This window comes from Cydia splendana, chromosome 5, assembly GCF_910591565.1.
Source record: "Cydia splendana chromosome 5, ilCydSple1.2, whole genome shotgun sequence".
NCBI lineage: Eukaryota > Metazoa > Arthropoda > Insecta > Lepidoptera > Tortricidae > Cydia > Cydia splendana.
Window position 1 is genome coordinate 5,544,257 of NC_085964.1, and position 23,215 is coordinate 5,567,471.

General features: G+C 38.8%; 3 protein-coding genes and 1 non-coding gene across 5 annotated transcripts in view; 2 read left to right on the top strand and 2 right to left on the bottom strand.

Annotated features, from left to right (window-relative positions):
• The window catches only part of LOC134790502 (uncharacterized), a 278,176-nt gene that overhangs the window by 51,106 nt on the left and 203,855 nt on the right, over positions 1-23,215 (bottom strand). The window lies entirely within an intron of this gene.
• LOC134790494 (transmembrane 9 superfamily member 2) overlaps positions 1-23,215 on the top strand; it is an 81,891-nt gene that overhangs the window by 23,443 nt on the left and 35,233 nt on the right. The window lies entirely within an intron of this gene.
• On the top strand, positions 118-21,376 carry LOC134790500 (suppressor of hairless protein). 2 transcript variants are annotated; one of them, XM_063761316.1, is made up of 5 exons: positions 118-1,617; positions 11,121-11,365; positions 14,885-14,930; positions 15,372-15,551; positions 18,659-21,376. In XM_063761316.1, exons 1-5 carry the CDS (start codon positions 760-762, stop codon positions 18,851-18,853), a joined length of 1,524 nt encoding a protein of 507 aa, XP_063617386.1. In that variant the 5' UTR covers positions 118-759; the 3' UTR covers positions 18,854-21,376. The 2 variants fall into 2 exon arrangements, with proteins under 2 accessions (XP_063617386.1, XP_063617387.1); XM_063761317.1 differs by lacking the exon at positions 15,372-15,551 and having other exon boundaries at positions 254-1,617; positions 14,885-15,110.
• Positions 6,871-6,974, bottom strand: LOC134791160 (U6 spliceosomal RNA). The gene has a single exon (XR_010144277.1). It is a non-coding gene; the product is annotated as a U6 spliceosomal RNA (small nuclear RNA).

The following is a 23,215-nucleotide window of genomic DNA, read 5'->3' on the forward strand; positions in this document are numbered from 1 at the left end:
TATCAAATGTTTTACTACGCTGAGACGCCCACTCTTTCCCACACTTTATTTTCTCACGCCCCATGCGTAACCCCACATCCTATCCTATGACCGACAGACCGGCTGACAGTTCAGTCGGCGCTCCGCGGTCCGCGATTCGGCCGGCCCTCTGCTATCATTCCGGTGATTCGTTTGTGCGCGTGCAGTCAACACCGACAACACGCTTGCACCCCGCATTATTTAGTCTATGGTCATTTGACAGTTCACAATGTTCACATTTCTGGCGTTGTCGAATTTATCACGAGATAAACACAAGTTTTATTAACTTTTTTTACTAATTATTGTCTGGATATTCATTAAAAAAAGATCACAACAAGTCAAAATTCGCATATGGGGTGGAATTATTAATTTACAAATCGTGGAATGTTGGCTCTACTGTCCGAAAATTCTGACTCGGAACAGGTGTTTTTGAAAGAAATGTGTTGCAGTTCCCAGCGTTATTAATTTTTAGTGTCGTGAATAATAAAAAAGTGTATCGATCCGCGTCGGCCGGATCGCACGGTCGCTCGTTATTTTGGCTCGGAAGGACTGGACGTCGTTTGGCGTTCGTAAACAACTGATAGATATAAAGAAGGACGCCACTCTGTCTCCGAGAATCATTCACATGATGAGGTGGTTCAGGCCGACGGCCGAGAGGTCCAGCTAGGGGCTATGGTGCAGCATCTGAGCGAGCAGTGGGTGATGACCGCGGGCGACCGGTGAGGTGGCGCCGTGGCGAGGATGCCGCACCAGTTCGGCGCGGGCCTGGGCGGCGCGGTGGGCGCGGCGGGGGGCGGGTCGCCGCCGCCGCAGCACGGCGCGCTGTTCCCGCGGTACGCGAGCGCGGCGGGCCCCGGCGCCGGCGCCTACCGCCCCGAGGAGCGCCGCCTCACGCGCGAGGCAATGGAGCGCTACCTGCGAGACCGCGCCGACATGATCGTCGTTATACTGCACGCTAAAGTCGCGCAGAAGTCCTATGGCAATGAGAAAAGGTTTTTCTGCCCACCACCCTGTATATACCTATTTGGTGATGGCTGGCGGCTGCGGCGTGAGCGCATGCTGCGCGAAGGTGAGACGGAGCAGGCGGCCCAGCTCTGCGCCTTCATAGGCATAGGAAACTCTGACCAAGACATGCAACAGCTTGATCTGAACAATGGGAAACAGTACTGTGCAGCTAAAACCCTGTACATATCAGACTCTGACAAGCGAAAGCACTTTATGCTATCAGTTAAGATGTTTTATGGAAACGGACATGACATTGGTATATTTAATAGTAAGAGAATAAAAGTAATATCTAAGCCTTCTAAGAAGAAGCAGTCATTAAAGAATGCAGACTTATGTATTGCGAGTGGTACGAAGGTAGCTTTATTCAATCGTCTAAGGTCACAGACAGTGTCAACTAGATATCTGCATGTAGAGAATGGGAACTTCCATGCGTCGTCCACACAGTGGGGAGCGTTCACGATTCACCTGCTGGATGACAATGAGAGTGAATCTGAGGAATTTGCAGTGCGAGACGGTTATGTACACTATGGGTCCACTGTGAAGCTTGTCTGCTCTGTGACAGGCATGGCTTTGCCTAGGCTAATAATACGAAAGGTAAGTTGACACCACTTAATATTTTATTTTCATAAGTGTAGACTCAGATCTATGATGTTACTCTACTTATAATACATTGTAAATTGTCTCAAATCACATCATTGTAAACAAAAATGACCTTGTAAACTTAACGTAACACGATTTATAGTGTTTTTGTAAGTTTCACAATTCTTGCTTTATCAAATGATGATACAAAACCTAAGTATAAAAGTTAAATGGGGTAAGTATAATCAAAGCCGATAATATATATTTTTCATTAATTGTATGCTGCATAATATATCATCCTACTCAGTTCAATCAGTTCACCATAAATCATTTTCGGGCAGAAAAATATAAGCCATTGGCCGCTCCGATATATCTGATGGTGACTGTACCTAGAACCTCTTTTAAGGAATACCCTAAAATTCCATCAAATTACTTACAAATTGCAGCAAATTACTGAGGTACAGTTAAAAGATATACTTGGGGTCAAGCAGATCTTGTTAGTAGAAAAAGGCGGCAAATTTGAAAAATGTAGGCGCGAAGGGATATCGTCTCATAGAAAATTTGAATTTCGCGCCTTTTTCTACTGACAAGAAAAAAACAGGAAACTTAGGTACTTATGCCCTATCCAATCTGCAATCTGGTTTTTGTAATGAAAAAAAAAAACATACAATAAAACGAAATTAAAATCTGTTCGGAAAGAGATGAGTTGTGGAATGTATTGGGCCCCATACATTCCACGGCTGTTCTCTTTCCGCACAGACTCTAATTAAATTGATTTATTGACAGCGTTTTACACAAAAATAAAACGCTAATTAAATAACTTACCATATTCGGAACCTAATAATAATATTGAGAATGGCAACACTGCGTAGTCGGTCGTATTGTCCTTTTCTAGCATATACGTCCTTCTCTCTCCCACACTCCCACCACTCAGGCAGGTTGCTTTGACAGTTAAACAAGGGAAATTTTCAAGTCATTGTCTCAAAATTATTCATATTTACACCAGGCAGGATTAAAACTTTAGGTTCCGAATATGGTAAGTTATTTAATTAGCGTTTTATTTTTGTGTAAAACGCTGTCATTAAACAACTGTACCGATATTCGGAACCTAATAATAATATTGAGACGTGTTTGTTATCGCCTGGTGGTGGAAAGACGCCAAGCCAATGTGATTATACATGTAGTTATTATGTATATGTAATATTATTATATTACGAGTGTTTAATTAATTATGTACACCCTTTATTGTGAGGAGAGAGGTAGTTAGTAAAGCATACATTTTGATATAAAATTATATTATAATACTAACTTTACATTTTATATATGTACTTAATGTAGGTCCTTATACATTTTCAAAGAGGATAAGTGTGTCACCACAAGGGTGCTATACTTAATTATATGTATGTGAAACTAGGTAAAAGAAAATGAGATTTTAAGTCAGTCTACTCTTCAAGGAGCATACAGCATCTGTGATAAGGAGTGATGTAATAAAAATATGAAGAGATAAGAATTATTTATAAAGTACTCGAGTAGTTTTTATTTATAACTCCCAATTATTAACAAATTTGATAATAATTATCTAGTAAAGTAAGCAGTTGCAGGAATATAACAAGGACAAGACCTTTCTTATTTCCAAAATCTCTCGGGATTAAGTAGACGAATATTGTACATATTCGTTATATCACTATCACTACCCACAAAGTTAGTATTGGGTACCTACTTACTAAAATGTCATAGGGAATTACTGAATTCCTTTCATGACTGTGAGCCAATGTGAGCTACATACTTGGTTATAGCTATAAAATGCATTTAATCCTTTGTACGATTTACTAACGCGAACGCGAGCTAATGTACCTAAACAAACCTTACTTAAAATTGTGAAGGTTACTTTGAGAGCTTAAGCCATAACATAACACTCATGTTGGCACGACTAGTAATGATAATGACGCTTTTTGGTGCTCTTGGCGTTCAAATGGTTAATATAGAAATGCCACAGAACCTTATCAATGATATTTGTATAGGTGCAGGCTCATTCTGATTATATTCATGTTAAGCTATCATCAAGTGACCCAAATTGTACTCATTAATTTCTATATATGCAGTAAGTTTACCTTATCTGGTGCCTACTAGTAGACATAAGCTTGATTGGTTCTGAACGCTTAAGTGGCTTAATTTATGTAAAGCATTTATAGACATTGCATAGTTCTGAATATTCAGTTTCCTCTTTCCAGTGTGTAAATTATTAAGAATAAGGTACTTAATTCGAAACCTTAGCTCATCGCATGTGTTTTAACCAAAATGCAGATTTGTGTGTTTATTTAGTGATTTTACATTATTTGCAAAAACTGTGCGGAACCATGGGGTCCCCGACCTTTTGCCGGGCACCCGTGGGCCCAAAGCCAACAGTGCAGAGGCCCTTTAAGAGGGACCTATTTCATCCAATGCTAGAGTCAACACTTTGTCGAATTTATTTGATATTTATGTATACTTATCCTCCTTATGAACTAAGGATAACTGTAACTTTTTGATATCAAATATACGCAGAATTGTCAATTATTTTATATTCTGAAAACATAATATTACTGGATTTGGGCCAGTGTGCTTTTGTATAATATATCTCTGGCCTACGATATAGGCTAGTCTATTAACATCCCGCCTCCTGGAAGGCAGTATACAGACTTCTTAGATATATATTCACGGTAGCGCTAAGTGTGTGGACCTAGTTTTCCGACACTTGACTGCATGAGATTATTGTGAACATTTTTTCAGGTCTCGAGCAAGAAGGGTACCTAGATAGGTTGAGGTCCTTAAATTGTGGATTTGGTAGGAGCAAGACACAGACGGGGTGTAAATTAATTAATCCACCATGTTTCAAGAGATTTTTGTTCATTGATGCCTTCAGGTTACACTGTACAGACAGACTAACACTTTGGCAGAGTTTTGCTAACATATAATAAATGACTGCATTTGTTTGGGTGTACATGTTCCACATCAAAGACATATTTATATATTTCAATCTATTTTTGAAAAGTTCGCGTTTCAAAATAGCTTCGCCTTTTCGCAAGGCGTGCTCCTGTTTCCCTATTTTATTGTGCAAAGCGAACAGTATCACAATGTTATAATTATGTATAAATTGAGAACTAGAGGGTTATGCCCTAGACGTGACCGCCCAGAAGTTGTGCTAGAACCGTTCGTGCAAACCATTCAGTCACTGTTTTTAAAAAAACCTTTTTGTAGTGGGTACATTCCACGGTCTTAAATTTGTTAAACTTGCAGTATCAAACTATGACAAGTCATGATAAGTGAATTATGTGTGATATGTGATAACAGTATCTAGTCCGTGCATAGAAGCACTTGCCCTTGAGGTTAGGGCATGGGTAGTTTAAAATAAACTTAATCCGTGCAGACCGTGCATAGGAGCACTTACGATACAGGTGGTTTAAAACTTCCTAGGTCACAATACAGACACAAGGTGTAAAATACATAATTGATAAACGCCCGTCAGGCCAGTTTTGTATATTTTATTTCAAACATGCTTGTGCAGCACCGCCAGCACATGATAATTTTCCTATACCATGGCAGTCAGGGATATAATAGTTAAATAGGTAGGTAACCTTGGTCATGTCGTGTACAAAGGTAGGTACTCGTAAACATGTTAACTGAAAGCAAAGCAAATATAACGCCATATAGCTCGAGGCAAATATAATTTATGCAACTGTGAGCTGCTCTTACATTGAGATCATATGTATTTATTTCTAGTCTGCCTTAGCAGGCCTAGACTTCAAAGGTTTTTTAGATATTCATAGGGCCGTTAATCGGACCCTTTGTACACCTTGAGCAGGCTGTTTGTTTCACACCATGAGTAATATAATTTAAATTATATTGTAAACATAGCTTATTTCAGAATGGAACCGTAAGCACTGTCGTGAGCTTACATAGTCTGATTAAATTAGAGTCCACAGATTGTCTGGACCTTGGTGGATTGACCACTCCTTATTCTAATTATCAATTTTCTGCCTGGGCTTAAAATCGAAATTAGGTGACTAAATCTCTTAGTATTCTCTATGCCGCCCAAGTTATGAGGCTAAGCGTCTCCAGACCACAATTTTATATTAGGGTGCAAAGATTTTTTCATCTTTAAAATAAAAATGAGTCGAGATAGGCCTGGAATCTTAGGTTATTTTATACCTTATAATTTTAGAAATGTAATGTAAATGGAAAGCAGTTTTCACTTTTACCACAGTTAATTAGCCCAATTTTGGGCTTAGCCAATAGGGTGTTTGGGACCCTTTTAGAATAGATTGGTAAACAAAAATGAAAACTAATAACAAAGCCTATTTCGACTGATTTTGTTAGAACCCTTTTTACTTTCTCTAAAAGGAGATATTTACAAATTCATTTTTGTAATATTTTTCTGATTGTGGCTTACTTGCTCGCATGTGTTATGACCATATCATTTATATTTCTGTGAATATGTCTGACATGCCTTGCGCAGGCTTACATAGGTTATAATATTATCATCAATAACTTGACGTCAGTTTGTGAATGAATCAAAGATTCTTTGGCACACCTTACGCAGGTGGAGACATGGCAGCCTTGCGCAGGCTTAGATAGGTACCTTTACTTATTACTTTATGATAGGTACATAATATATTGGTTTCATCACAAATAACTTGACGTTAGTTTGTGAACGAATAAAAGATTTTCTTAGGCACACCTTACGCAGGTGGAACCATAACAGACGTAGGTTTAAGAATATCATTCAAATCGAATACCCTGAGTTTATGGGTAATATTCCCTTAGTTGCGGGTTCCTTGCTCGACAAGGTGAAAGGCTTTATGCAGGCTTTTACAGGCACTTTTAGAAAGTGTCATTCACGGTGACGCGCAGATTTGCCAAAACTAAACTTTAACTCTTCAGTTAACTAATATAATTTGACAATATGAACCATGCGTCTTCGTCAATGAATCAATCTAAAGATTCCCGTATCGTTAATGCCAAGTGTACTATTTATGTAGGTAGGTAGGTAGGCTTAAGAATTGACCCTCTTGTATGTAGTTACGTAACGAATTAATAATCAAGTTATTCAAATCCAATATAACACAAGCACATATAGCAACTACATGCAAGAGTTATTTTCCTTAACCTTTTAAGCTGTAAGTACCTGCTAAGTTATTTATTTAAGTAGGTACCTACATTTTAACCTACCTACATTTTAACAATTTTTTCAAAATTAAATATCTAGTTGGAGAGATATAAGTTGGTAGATCAAGAGTGAAATACTTCACGATTTCGCATGCCATTCTTGCGCAGAGCCATGCTAATCTCTCTCTATGTCTAGTCAGATTTAAGTTTATGTACTGCCGAAGTACTCACTTTCCACAAAAATAAATGCAATGTTTGCGATGTAGGTTTGTTCGTTACCTTGTGTCCCTCAGAGCGGAAATAGAAGCCCCGCGAAGGCGGGGCTTCGTCGACTCCTAAGTGGGTACACTTATTTATCAGCAATTTAATTCACAAAAAAATAATTTTGCAATATTATATTAACCCGGAACGGGATAAAAAGACAAATTGCTGATAGATACTTGGGCAGATAAAAGCTACACGTCTATAAACTTCTACCTCAATACATTGGTTCTACTTAACACGTATTAACTATCCGATCCTTTCGTATTCGAAAACACAAATCACTTGAAAACTGAAGGGTATGCCTCCACACATCACCATTTAAGTATTATAATTTCAACCGTTATTATACACACACAAAGATTTAAACTAACAAGACTCGGAAGAGACTTAATGTAGGTATAAAATTAAATTCTAATGGTGACACGTGCACGCTTTACCAGCTCGATGTGTTTTCTAACATATGTGTTTTAGTATTTTCATTGGCATAGCCACGGTGCGCGCAGGAGCCTTTGAAAACACTTGCACATCACTATTCCGGATCGTTTTTATTTGCTAGATAGTTTATCGGACAACTAAATTTAAATATTTATTTCGAACGGCAAAAACCGTTAGAAACTGTTTTTCAATATAGTCAGCTAAACTGGGGTACAAATTCAAAAACTCACCAGCAGTTTAGCTTCACGACCTTCCAGATGGAAAAACAACAAGCCAATGACTTGAAAATTTCCCTTGTTTAACTGTCAAAGCAACCTGCCTGAGTGGTGGGAGTGTGGGAGAGAGAAGGACGTATATGCTAGAAAAGGACAATACGACCGACTACGCAGTGTTGCCATTCTCAATATTATTATTAGGTTCCGAATATCGGTACAGTTGTTTAATTTTCTTTTAAACTAAATGAAACTTTTTGAATTTTACTGTAGAAGGACTTAGGTACTGCTTGTTTTATTTATTTAAATACTTTTCAATTCGTGACATCCTGCTTAGCACCTACCAACCGCAACAATCCTAACTGAACTGACCATGGGTGGACCTTATGTCCATGCAATAAGGTTTATGTATTGTCAACTAACAGTGTGGACGATTATATGGTAGTTATAGGTACATATTTCAAATAAAGTTTGAATGGTGTAAGCGTTGGGTGTAAGTACCTATTATAATCCTAGTGAAATACACATTTTCAATAGATATTGCGTACATGTAAAATATATACTATATCAGCTAAAGGAATTAAATAAGTAGGTGAAAGTTATTTTCGTTGTCTCATTCATAGATATCCTCGTAAGGCCCAAGGTCCTACCTATAGTCCTTATGCAGTTCGATGAAATTTAAATCATATCCAATTGGAACAGAGTTGCATTTGTTTTGCGTCATTCAATTTTTATACAAAGCAAAATCAACTCTATTTCTTACAGTATAGGTTCAAATTGCAGTGGCAAATTTTGGATTATTTATTTGTATGGCTGGGCCTTATGAGGATAAAAAATACAGGTAGGTATATTAATATTTTTAATAGTGAAACTTAATACGCGATTAAGTCAGTTGGGAGACACTCCTGACCTCGGGCAAACTCGGCTGCTTTCGGCTCAGTATTGCTCCGAGCAATTATTAGGGTTGACACAACTTGACGTCCCTTTACTAGTACTTATTCTGTTTCTGTGATTAAGTCCTGTTGTGCAATTTAATAATGTTTAAAAATCGTGAAAGTTTAAATCAGTATTTATTTTATTAGGTACTCCCTGTCTAGAAGCATACATAAAGTAGCACCCTTTATGAACGTGATTGTGTGATTAAGAATCTAAAACAATTCAATCCATATTAAATAGGTACACAAATAAACGATATGCAACGTCTGCCTATCAACTTTACTCTAAGTACTTACACGATAGTCATTAGAGATCCTATCACGCTTTTGATAAAATCTGCAAACATAAGTAATGAATCACGTTGCATGAACTTTTCTGCAAGACTGCGCAATTTAGCGGCTTATTAGCAAGCTACATCCATAAATAGGTACATATAGTTAGAAACAGACGCAGCTATGCGGGTGTGGCGTTCAAAATGATCTGAGCACGACTTTTTGTTAAATTATCACTTTTTTGCGTAGTTTCAGGGGGCCGATTTTTGAATTTCGACCACTCGATTTCGTGTATTTCGTTAAACAATATCTCCACTACTAGGCATTTAAATTCTACTAATAGAATTTAAATCGAGTGGTCAATACCAATAGATTCCAAACTTCGATCGCTCGTATTTCAAAAATTTGCATTTCGCCGTTTTCCACCGATTTTCGAGTGACGAAATCGAGCGACCGAAATTCAAAAATCGGCCCCCAGACCAGAGAAAATTGACCAATAATATTAGTAATAGTAGTAAAACACTTTATTGTACAAAAATCTAAACAAAACAGGAAAAATAACATTCGTCATTAGTACAAAGCCGAACTTATCCCTTTAAGGGATCTCTTCCAGTTATCATTTAACAGTATAACTTAATTAACAGTATGAAATTTATTTATTCCTATAACTTCTGCCTGTGACTTCATCTGCGTGGAATGATGTACTAAATTACCCTGTCTTTAATTAATTTACCTTTCTTTCTTTCTTTATTATGTCCTTTCTCGGGCCTCAAACATCTCCATACCAAATTTCATCTAAATCCGTTCAGTGGTTTAAGCGTGAAGACAGCTAGACAGAGTTACTTCCGCGTTTATAATATTAAGGGCGTGTGCAGATCATTTTGACTACATCACCCGCCTAGTTACTTCTGCTCCTGACTCTATAATTGTCTACACTAAGTAATTTCTATTTGCAACTTTTAAAGATTAAAGGAAAACTCGGGGTCCTACGCTATTTCAAATAAGCAATTCTGTAAAAAATATTTAAAGAAAAAAATAAGACTGTTTACTGTAGTAGTCAACCTATATTTCTTTTGTTTAGTTATTGTTATCATAAACTGGATCGTATATATATATATTTATAGCATTGCGCATATATTATTTAATCTGTCTTTAATTAGGGCTTGTGCACAAATCACGCGAGGTTCGATTGGGGGAGGCGGGGTCACGAAAAAATCACGGTCAAAATCAAAGTAGCCGAAAACACCTCGCGTGATTTGTGCACAACCCCTTATCTAATCCTGTGTCATCATCAAATCTTGGAAATTAAAGTTTCTCAGTCGCTCTTGCATAATCAAGAGAGTCGGTCCAAGCGTGGTCCAAGCTCACTAGAGACACACTTTGCAATGGCAAGTTCTTCCAAGTCAGCATAAAGTTTTACCCCGTCGTTTCAGACGTTATTCATTAAAAAAAAACTTTCAATCAGAGGCATTGAATTTAGCGTTCTTTATAACTATTCCAAATTTGAAATTGATTGCGACAGATTCGCATCATCATAAACTCCTTTGTTACCTTTTGGTACGAAACCCCAAAAAGAACTATATAATCGGAAATATAAGTAGAAGTTACAATTACAATACTAAAATAACAGGATCTTGTTATTTATTTTTTTATTTTATTTTATTTATTTTATTTTATTTTGTTATATTTGAGGAGTATCGATAGTTTACATATAGGATAGGAATAAGAGTAGGTATTCGTATATTCTTTATTTTATTTTATTTATTTTATTTTATTTTGTTATATTTGAGGAGTATCGATAGTTTACATATAGGATAGGAATAAGAGTAGGTATTCGTATATTCCGCTATGGGTAACGTATAATGCCATCACCAACACACTTGGCTTTTGGCCACTTTCGTTCACGATATGATTTGCGGGCAATGTTACCTGACCAAGCCGATGCGCCGTAATGATGGTAGCCAAAGATCTTCTTTTTTACGAAAGCGACTGCCATCTGACCTTCCAACCCAGAGGAGAAACTAGGCCTTATCGGGATTAGTCCGGTTTCCTCACGAGGTTTTCCTTCACCGAAAAGCAACTGGTAAATATCAAATGATATGTCGTACATAAGTTCCGAAAAACTCATTGGTAAGAGCCGGTGTTCAAATCCGCGACCTCCGGATTGAAAGTCGCACGCTCTTACCGTTAGGCCACCAGCGCAATGATATTAGCCAAAGATGTCGCCTTTCAACTTTATCTTTTTGTCCTACAGGTAGACAAGCAGATGGCCCTCCTAGAGGCCGACGACCCGGTCTCCCAGCTCCACAAATGCGCGTTCTACATGAAGGACACAGAGCGCATGTATCTGTGTCTATCACAAGAGCGAATCATACAGTTCCAAGCCACGCCGTGCCCTAAAGAGCCCAATAAGGAGATGATCAATGATGGGGCTTGTTGGACTATTATATCCACGGATAAAGCGGAGTACCAGTTCTATGAAGGCATGGGACCCGTCAGGTGAGTTCTGTACTATAGACATGGCCTTCAGAAAGGACATCACGATGACCATGAATGGAATCTGAGGGCCTACCGCGAAAATCGAATATCAAAATTTCGTTATCTGCCTCTATCAATCGATACTCGAGTGATAGAAAGGCAGATAAAGAAATATCGATTTTCTTTCACGGTAGACCTACTGAACATACATGGAGGTCAAATCGGTAGCTTTTAAGGTCCTCCTATCATTGGTCTATCGTTTGATTCCTACTGAACGCGACACCCTGTATACTAACTTGCGGGTGTTAAATGCTGTGGAACTGCAATAAGTCGGGCAAACATTATCTATCCCTTTAAAATATGACGATCGCATTAGCAACGCTGCATTACAGCTCATCTGCTGCGTACACGCATTGTCGCTGACGCACAGGGTTGCCAAGCGTATAAAAATATCGTACAGAAATAAAATAGAATTACAGATAACTTTCTCCAAACCGTTTGGAACCATCGCAACATCGTAGAAATGGTTTCAATATCTGACTACTTTAAAAAAAAATTATACGACAGTTTGTACAAAAACGTGCATTTTGTATGCTTTTGACAGTCACGTTGCAATAGGTACTATCGCGTTGAATGACGATCCCTATGACAGTTCATTTTTAAAACGACGTGGACACTTTTTCGATAAAATTCACTTTTACAGCTCGCTGTTCGATATGTTTCCTGTGTACAATAAATTTAAACCATTTTTACGACAATTCGTTTGCACTCGCCTTGTAACCGGCAACCATGCGGCCACATGCGTCCCGATGTTCCCATGCCTAATTACGAAAACACCGCGTTCTCCCACGCTCCGTATAGTATTTAGATTACAGCTGTATCAATAATGTGCGATAACTGCCTGTCAATAAGAATGATTGGCGGAATTCAATAACTTACTTCCCTCTTCCTGTTGTTAACTGAGTGATTGTTCCTGGTATAAATTTAAACTTGATATGTAGGTATAAACGTTAATAAAGTAACAGACGTTAATATCAAATCATCCTAATAGGTTGGCAAGATCCGTCCATATTGATTCCTACCAACCGTAGGTATGGGTCTCACGGATGTCCATACAAACAAATTATTTACAGGATAATAAGATTGTTTTATTTGTTGTATTCATGAACACTCTAGACAATTATTAACTTGTTATAAGAAAACTGTTCTATAAAGTAAAGGGACTAGTTGTTCGACGAAATGATAGAAAATGTCTGTTGAACTAAAGCAGTGGTGGGCAAAGTACGGCCCGCGGGCCAGCTCTGGCCCGCGAATGGATTTTATCTGGCCCGCCGCCGGTCCTATGAAATAATTAGTATATTATATGTCATTGGCCCACGATTATCGCAAATCAAAATAAATTCTGGCCCTCCTCTTAAATTTCTTAAACTTTCTGGCCCCCCAATGAGAAAGTTTGCCCACCACTGAACTAAAGGAACTTTATTCTATGACAATGGCAGCACTTACCTGGACGCCATGGTGTTCGTATAAAGGTCCATCGAGCCTCGTCTTGAGGTCTTTTTTAGAACATAGGTCAAGACCTATGTTCTAAAAAAGAACACATTCTTTTATGTGCTTTCTGTCCAGGCGGCGTAGCACGGTCGCGTTTTTATCCCTTGTCACCATGCCTGTCACGTTCTAACAAGTATGTAAGTGCGAAAGGGACGCGCATAGTGATAGAGGATAAAAATGGAACCGTGCTGCGCCCACAGAAGGCTTTAGCCAAGAAGATAATCGTACATCCGCGACAAACGCAAAACGAAAAGTAAAAATGTACCGGGATGACAGATGCGACGAAAAGTCACGACGTGACTCTTTCCATACGTTAATTAATAATTAAGTTATAATCAACAATCAGCGGTGGTGCCCGAGTAGATATGACGTCCGACTTTCAGTCCGGAGGTCGCGGGTTCAAATCCTAATAGCTCGTACCAATGACTTTTTCGGAACTTATGTACGAAATATCATTTGATATTTACCACTAGCTTTTCGGTGAAGGAAAACATCCTGAGGAAACCTGCATACATCTGCGAAGAAATTCAAAGGTGTACGTGAAGTCCCCAATCCGCATTGGGCTAGCGTGGGGACTATAGCTCAAGCCTTCCTGCGCATGAGAGGAGGCCTGTGCCCAGCAGTGGGACGTATATGGGCTGAATTTTTTTTTTATATAATCAACAATTTGTCAGCGTGACTAGTCCCCCAGGAATTTCGAAAGAGTATTTATTAAAAACATTAGTCACATTAGATAGAGTAGAATCCTGAAGTTTCTTAAAAAAAATCTTAAGTACATAAAAAGTCGAAAAGTTGCTTGCAACTTTATTGCAATGCGGATCAATGAGATGCCAGTATGTAGGTATGCATCAAGTTCACGCACCGTCTCAATGGGGCTTAAGCGTTATCGACTTTATCCCAATGCTCCTAGTAGTTAATATGATATTATAAATTTACAAATCTTAACTGCTAGTAGTTTTCTCAAATTATCTATCAATTTAACGCCTTGGTATTAAAGGCGTGTTCAGTTATTTATAGGTTATTGGCTTTTCTGATATATCTGATAGCAACTGTACAGATTTATAGAGGTATTGTTATAATTATAGTCATTCGTATGCAGAAATGTAGGGGAAACTCGATGTAGGTAAATTAAACAAAGTGTGGGAATAAATACATGTACCGTTTCCAAAGATGGTGCGACTGATAGGTAGTTGTTAAACTTTTACACTGTCAACACAACACCTCTATGGGGCTGTCCATAAATTACGTCATCGATTTTTGACGATTTTTGACCCCCCCCCCCCCCCCCTAAAATCATCCAAAAATCATGCTTCGAATGACCCAGTTTCCTCCTACATCATGCTACCGTCATCCGATGTCCAGACCCCCCCCCCCCCCCCTAATTTGAAATGACGTAATTTATGAATAGCCCCTATGCAGCAAAAATTTGTGATAGGTGTCACAAGTTACTTTCCCAATTAAGAGCCCATCAACGTGCACACTAGCGCCACAGCTAAATAATCGTAATTATTTTAATTTAACGAAAGATATTGAAAAAAGGGGGCCGGTACGTACTGTATTGTGTATTTAAGTACCTTTTGAATACATAAAACTAGTTTTTATGTTGCTGGATTCGTCAATCTTTGCGTCCAAAGTTAAAACGGCCGTTTTTGTTTTGAGTTCCTAGATCGACGAATCCAGCAACATAAAAACTAGTTTGATGTATTCAAAAGTTACTTAAATACACAATACAGTACGTAGCGGCCCCCTTTTTTCCATATATTTCGTTAAATGTAAATAATCACGATTATTTAGCTGTGGCGCTATGCTAGGGACAAATCCGATGAAAACACTACCGCTTCAACAGTCAGATATTGATTATGGGCGCTTTATCCATGCGTTAGCTCATGGTTTGGGGAAGGTACATTTACCGAAGTGCTTTGCATGGGCAATGGACTTGTAATACCAACACCAACCTCCAATTACTAACATATAGGTATCTTCCAACAGGTCCCCAGTGACACCGGTACCCCTCGTCCACTCCCTCAACCTCAACGGCGGCGGCGACGTCGCCATGTTAGAACTGGCCGGCGACAACTTCACACCATCGCTACAAGTGTGGTTCGGAGACGTGGAAGCGGAGACGATGTACCGCTGTGCGGAGTCCATGCTGTGTGTGGTGCCGGATATATCGCAGTTCAGGGGGCAGTGGCTCTGGGTGCGGCAGCCTACGCAGGTGAGAACTGTCTCTTTCTCTCGTACCTCTCACTCCCTCAACGAAGTCGCCATGTTAGAACTGGCCGGCGACAACTTCACACCATCGCTACAAGTGTGGTTCGGAGACGTGGAAGCGGAGACGATGTACCGCTGTGCGGAGTCTATGCTGTGTGTGGTGCCGGATATATCGCAGTTTAGGGGGCAGTGGCTCTGGGTGCGGCAGCCTACGCAGGTGAGAACTGTCTCTTTCTCTCGTACCTCTCGCTCCCTCATCCTCAATGGCGGCGGCGACGTCGCCATGCTAGAGCTGGCCGGCGACAACTTCATACCATCGCTACAAGTGTGGTTCGGAGACGTGGAAGCGGAGACGATGTACCGCTGTGCGGAGTCCATGCTGTGTGTGGTGCCGGATATATCGCAGTTCAGGGGGCAGTGGCTGTGGGTGGGGCAGCCTACGCAGGTAAGCTATATAACAGTCACCAGTAAAAACAGTTTACTCGTTTAGTCCTTAAAATCTCTACTCAAAAGTGTATTGAGGAGGCAGTAGGAGGAAGTGTAGGAGGTTTAGGTCTTTATCTTACACTTCTGGATCACTATTTAAGACAGTAACACTCGTCAACCTCTTTAAAACTTCAAACTACACTAAGGGGCATTACCTATGGGTTCGGTAGCCTACGCAAGTGAGAACTAGTTGTCTCTTTTCAACTGCCAGAAGTACAAGGCAAGTTAAATAGATGTGAAGATATGTGATACCAAAAAAATAAAACTACAAAATGTCCATGGACTACTAATGCGCATTCAAAAGTACTGAAGTCATTAGGTATACCAATTATTATCTTTTGATATAGGTATTATCGTAAGTGTCAATTAGAATTATTCTCTTTTTCCTTTGTCTAATAATAATAACAGTAATTAATGGCAATATAATTGCCATCAGTCATCACAGCTTCAGAACAAAGACGTAGCTATACAATTTAATGACTACCGTTCAAGTTAAAAGTTTTTTAAAAGATTAAATAAAATAATGTCCGACCACGTTTCGGTTTCGGCCGACAGTTCGGTTTCTGCCAAAATACTGCCGAACCTTTCGGCCGCGTCGAAACTGTGTCTTCGGTAGTGTCCGACCAAAGTTTCGGTTTCGGAACAAAACCGAACCTTCGATAAGTTTCGGCGACCACGCTAAGTTTGCATGGAGTTGCCACTTTTGCCAGTGACAATGTATGGCCGGTTTCAAAATATCAAATTATTATTGAAGATTGAAGAATCAAAAACGCCTCTCTAAGTTCCAATATATAAACATTCCGAAATATAGTATAACGGTTTACACTAACTTTGTTGTTTATTTATTTTTACTTTGTTTACTTGAATAAAGATGATTAGTTGCCTTCAAACGCGATAGCCTCTAGACTAGCCATTACTGCTCTTTTACAATTATAAACTCTACCTGAACGTAATAAGGTTGTAAATGTATTGTAGCCGACCCTTCCCGCGACTATTAGCGATAATACAGTGTTTACAGGCGGTAATGTCGACGTCACGGGATCGAGTTCCCACGGGTGACGCTCGGTCATAATCGAGGGTGACGGATAATGACAACGCAACCGAAGATTGAGGCTGGTTTAGGCATGGTTGTATTTATATTGCTAATTGATAAATGAGAGTTTTCCAAAAAAAAAATTACATTTCATTCATGTCTTCAAAATATTGACTTCTTGGGCTCATTTTACTCAGAATCATTTGTACATCTAAATTTAGCATGCCAATGTTATCTGAGTGATGTAGCCGGCCCTTCTGGCGACTATTAAGTCTAATACAGTGTTGCCAACGTCACGGGATCGAGTTCCCACGGGTGACGCTCGACGGTGACTGAGGACTTAGAGGATATAACCAACGGAGACGCCATGTCTAAAATTTTCGGTACAAAATAGTCTGCCGTTTTTTGCGGGGGAGGGGCACATCAAATCAGATAAACGTCATGTCAGATAAACGTCAGTCCATACATATGGTTGACATGTGGTTGACCATTGGCCGCCTATTGTCGACAGAGGGGAACGCCTGTTAATGGCGGCTCCATTGTTAATTACTCCGAGACTGACGATGACGATTTGACATATTAGGGTCGCTTTAGACATGGATAATATTTACTTTGCTGGATGAAAATACTGCAAAAAAACATGTAAAAACAGTGGACGTAAGAGTACAAGATTGTAAGCTGTCTAATTAGGGCTTCCAATACCGGGATCCCGGGATCCCAAAATACCGGGATCCCGTCATACCGGGATCCCGTCTGTTTAAACGCATTTTTCAATACCGGTATTTTTTAATGCAATACCGGGATCCCGGTATTTTCAAAAACAAGGAAAATGTGCCGATTATAACGTTTAAAATCCATTAAAATGATCAAATTCGGCTGTATCAAGAAAATACTTGCCCATTTAATTAAAGAATATCATTTAATTGAAACAAGATCTGTGCATATATGCGTTAGATAAATATTTGGTGACGAATTCGGATGTTCAGGATATGATATTAATATAATTAGTTCTTAAATTATATCAAAAAGTAGAAAGAAATTAATTGTAGAATGGCAAACGAATTTTTGGTGGCAAATTTGAATACATATTGGCTGGTTTATTAGGTTGAACTAAAAATGTGACTGGTGAAGTCAACAAGGCGGATAAAATGATTGCCAACCTGGAGGGTGAAATGATAATTATTGCAGATGACGATATTGTTGAATATCCTAAGCTAAGGACATACATATCTGGTGTTAGTGTGAGCCTTTTTTTAATAAAACTCAAAAAATTTAAGCGATTCATAGTCAATACCGGGATCCCGGGATCCCGGTATTGATGAAGACAGTTTCGGTATTAATACCGGTATTGAAAGAAGTCCGGTATTTGGAAGCCCTATGTCTAATGTTATCATGCTAAATTTAGCCATGGATAAAGCGGATTTTACTATAGTTTAGCTACTAGTATGGGAGTATTGTTTTTGTAGTTGGACCATTAATAGTTTATCGTATACGGAACAAATGACAGGGACCGAGCACAATTTACCGATTCACAGACTACCTGTTACTTGGATTAACCATTTCGTGTCTGAGGATCTACCGCGAAAATCGAAATTTCGTTAACTGCCTCTCTTTCGCTCTTGCCTATTCGAGCGATAAAGAGGCAGATAAAGAAATTTCGTCAAACGGGGTTTACTAACTGGTGTTGTGATTCTAAATGTGCGTGACTTAACGAATAATAAATCAAATAAGTAATTTACAGTGTAAAAACGCAATGGTCACTTTAATAAATGCTAGAAGGTGAGGCGTGACGCACTTGCCATATTTCTGTGTTAGTGTATTAGGTATGTATACCGGCAATAAGTCGTGTAGGTTACTTCGTAATCTTCGTATTAGAGTAATTTGAAAGTTCTAAATATTTTGTAATATTGAATTTCATCCTTTCTATGCGCTGTATGTAGGCCTAAGTGATATTCTTATGTCTCAAAAATATGTTTTTTTTATTACTTGTTACTTTTCCAGCATATCATAACACTTGTCTCTGTCTACTTCAGGTGCCCGTGTCCCTCGTCCGCAACGATGGCATCATCTACGCCACGGGTCTCACGTTCACGTACACGCCCGAGCCCGGCCCGCGGCCCGCCTGCACGCCCGTCGACGACGTCATGCGCCCCGAGGCCGCCGCCACGGCCTGGCATCACGAGCCGCACGCGGGGCATCCTGCGCATCCGGCCCATGCGCTGCAATAAGAAATGATTGCCCCTTGCGACGGCTGCGCGATGAACTCGGTACGTGGAATAAGGCACCGTCACAATGGATCGGCTGCATGACCTGCGACACGGCCATCCTGACTGAGTGCGACCCGTGGTGTACGACACCAACCAAAGAATCAAGATAGAATTCTCGATTCGGTGAGTGAATTGCGAACATTATAAAGTCCATTCCAGCTGTTTTGTTATATTTGGTAAACAATTAAAATGCACATAATCAGTCTTAAACACTCGCATGGTTTACAGGGTTAGCACGCGATTCGTAGCGATGTTGAGCGAATGACAGCTATCAGCGTTATATATACACCGTTAACGTCAAAATGTGCTGCAACTCGCAATTCGCGAGCTATTTTAGCGAACAAAATGTATTTTAATTTATAAAATTGTTTACCAAGTACAACGTATAAGTGATGTAATATTGGATGGACCGTAGTTAGTTTCGATAGTGCCTAGAAAGCTTTATTATTGATACGGAGTGCCACGTCGAACGCTTCGCCGACTGTGAAACGACGTGCCTCTTTTGTAAACGTGTTTTTATTAATTATTATCGAGATTATCACACCAAAATGATATGTTAAGCTCAGATTATTTCTGTGAGACTCGGTCGAGCTATTACTATAATCTACTAACAGTGCGTCAGATGTTACCACATGTTAAAGAGACATCAAGACCTGAACTATGTCTAACATCTCAGATACTGTAAGTAGTGATGTCATAATAAGGACAAAGCTAGCGAGACCGCTCGTTAAACCTAGTAATTGGGACGTTTAGAGTGATTAAGATATTTTCTCGCAGCTAATATGCAAGACAACTTTGTCGCTTGTCAATAAGACGCCACTGGCAAACATTGCAATTAGAAATCACCCTTCTTGACTTGACAACCGACAAATTGTTACATTTGCCTGAGAACACAGTCTATCTGTCTGTGAACTATATCTCGCTGACATCAATGTGTTCAGCCTCTCACTTTTACACTCTTCTTCTTATAGAAAGACATTTCGAAAGACTTGTCAACTGTATATTATCGTGTAAACCAAGCTTGCATTAAGCCAATGAAATAGCCGCTTGTATATGGAAGTTAGTTCCTACACTGGCATTTAACATTTGCCAATATAAAATTAATGTACGTATCGAAACGTGGAAGATCTCTCTGCTCTTAGATTTGTTTCTTCGGGGCCAAATAGCTGTAATCCATGACAAGTCATTCAGTATGTTGTAACGATTTTGATTAGTATTACATAATTTTAACTTGTGTTGACGGTTATATGTGATGGGATTTTAAACGCGCACGCTTAAAAACTTTATAGATAACGAAATAACGCGACGCCAAATAAGTTCGGTTAGGTTAATTTATACTGTCTCTTTGCACAATTTGTTTCTTTCAAAAATAGACAAATCAACTATAGAATCGAATTCAAGTAGAAAATATGTCGTCGAGCAGTTTCAGAACAACTAACTATAGATGGTCAAGCAAATCTTGTCAGTAGAAAAAGGCGCGAAATTCATATTTTCTATGAGACGATATCCCTTCGCGCCTACATTTTTCAAATTTGCCGCCTTTTTCTACTGACAAGATCTGCTTGACCAAATATATTTAGATTGTCAAACCACAAAATTAAATAATTGATAATCCAGTTGCCACAATTCGTATGACGCCGCATTTCAACAACATTTTGCTTCTGTGTGAGCTACTGTAGTTGTTTTGTCTATGACTCAAGTCAATTCTAACTTCACTTTAGTTACTGCTAAGATGCTTTAATAAAAGATTGTTGTAGACAACCTCAAAGACGCCGGAGTTGCAATATTTGTCATTAGTGCACCGAATATCTCATTTTACGGCAACCGCTAGTTATAGAATGCTCTAAGATTACTTGTATTAGATTTTAATTGTAATCAGTTTGATAAAATTATTTGCACACGCCCAAGGGCTCGCAGCAAGCTGATATGGCATATTGTATAATAAATTAACCGAGACTTTAAAGAACAAATAGATAGTTAAGCTAGTTTTAGTACATAGTACAGTTTCGTATTGTTGAAAAACACAAATTGAAATTATATTTATTTTTAATCCAATTTAATTTTGTAGGAAACTTGTGTGGAAAAAATCTGATTCGATGTTTATTATAAGCAAAAGTGTGATTTCCAACATTCCATTCGGAACGTGTAATATTGAAGTACAAAAAATAACAATATTTTTGTAGCACAACATTTGATTATCGAGATAATTTTATGGAATTGGTCGTACAGTATTACAAATACGTTAGAGTTAGAGATTGGTATAATTAAATAAATACGCAGTAATTACGTCAATTTGTATGAGATGGTCGATTGTCTTTTTAAAATGTTGTTTACTCGTGAGTTTTTATCATTTTACATTTGGTAATTATATATTTGAAAATTCGTGTTTAAACGAACTGCTCGTGTATAATAAGTACCCACTATGAATCGAAGCGGTGGATTTGAAATATGAATATTTTTAATAAAACTGAATTTAAATAAAAAGCTAAATTTTTTATTGTCTACCACACATGGTCCGCTAGCCGCGCTTTGAGTTCCCACGTACTTGTAGGAGCACTAAGACATTAATTCTTATTGTCTAATTAAAGCTAAGGTCAAGTAATTATGAATCGGCGTTAATCGAGGAATCAGTGCTCGGTGTGGGAACGTCTTCAAAAAACTCTTCACATGATAATAACGTCTTCCCCTACATACCGTTCCGCTCCGCTGGGACTGACCTCAGATAATTATCATAAGTTTATACCCATTCGCCATTGTTCGCTGAGATTCAGAATAACTCGTACACTAATATTTATAAGAACGCTAGTTTCCGGGGTTCGTTAGGCAGCTAAAGAGCCTGAAGGCGGGAGTCATTTAGCTATTATGCCGCGGTAATTTCTAGTGAAGCGATGAATAGAAAATTGCCTTGAAATTGCTGGTTACAATGTAGCAGATAGATTAGTTAGTTAGCAATTTGTACCCCTTTAAAAAAAATGTGTTATTTTATTATTTAAATAAAATAAAAAATATATAAATAATTTAGCCGCGTATACGTCCCACTGCTGGGCACAGGCCTCCTCTCAAGCACGGGAGGGTGCCTGAAAAGAAAATAACAATTTTAATAAAAAATCAAATTCTCAGTTCAGTTTAGATTTACAAAAATTTATATTTAAAATTTTATACGAGTAAGGAATAATGTCTGATTTTTGAAAAATAAGGTATTTTTAACCCTTTGAACGGCGTCACCGTGAATCTTGACGGAATGCACAAAGGTTGATATCGGGTCATAGCCGCGCGCGTCTTTTGACGTCTTTGCGGGTCAATATTTTTATGCTAATATAATCTGAAGTTTACGTTCAAGGTGCCATTTACCAAATGATTTTAAATTGACGAAATGGTTTATGACCCGATCATTTGATTTGTTGTGTCTAAAAGTTTGTCGGTTAAGAAACTTATTTGTATAGTGTTTCTTGGGAGACCTTCAGCTTTACTCTAAGTTATATACTACTGACTGGGTAAATGCCTAATGCGAGAGTAAAGTCTACATATCGATGGTTCGATATGCTGAAATTTAATCAAAGATAAGATAAAGGGCGCGCCTTCGTGGGATACACTCTCTGTGGAAGGCATAATTCATTCACAACACCATCAGGCCTATAACAATGACCATAGCGACAACTGGTTTCCCAACAAGTCGCCATGCTACCATGCAATCAGTGACGCCCAGTGACGTCACACAAGAGATGCGTGGACATAATCGATCATTCAGAAAGAAATCCGCGCAAAAACTCCCACAGGTCGCTCATTATCAGATAATAACTAAGTGGCGGACTTTCCTGCATCCTGCTACATAACTAATCATTTCCTCGACTTAATTGTCTGAGATAAGATAGGGTATAAACCTTTATGACTTGATAATGTCCGGTTTCAGATTTTCCGCCGTCATGATCTTAATGTTTGCTTCGTCAAACCTTTATGTTCTAAGTTTAGCTACGATCCCCTTCCGTTCATAAGTTTCATTACGGTCGTATTTTAAGCAGATTTTTTCTTCAGATAGGTTAAGTATTTTATAATAAAATAATACCAAATAAATCAAACACAAATGTAGGTAACTAAGTTGGCGACAGTATTATCTGATGAAATCAGTTCAGAAATGGAAATCATAAGCGAGAGCTATAGACCGACTAACACAAGTGGCTGAGGTTGCCAGAGATACAGTAGTGGTGGAGGAAGGGCAAGGTTGATAAGGTGCCCACAGACCCTACGAAGTCAACCACATTCAGGTTGAGGTAAATAATTGTAATTTGAGCCCTTTACAAAGACTAACAAGGGTCCTTCCAATAG

Excerpts from the sequence above, each read along its gene's own strand:
- LOC134790500 (XM_063761316.1), top strand. The coding sequence starts at position 760 with ATGCCGCACCAGTTCGGCGCGGGCCTGGGCGGCGCGGTGGGCGCGGCG. Across the intron at positions 11,366-14,884 it reads GAAGGCATGGGACCCGTCAG|GTCCCCAGTGACACCGGTAC; the intron begins GTGAGTTCTGTA and ends ATCTTCCAACAG. Across the intron at positions 14,931-15,371 it reads TCCACTCCCTCAACCTCAAC|GGCGGCGGCGACGTCGCCAT; the intron begins GGCGGCGGCGAC and ends CTCATCCTCAAT.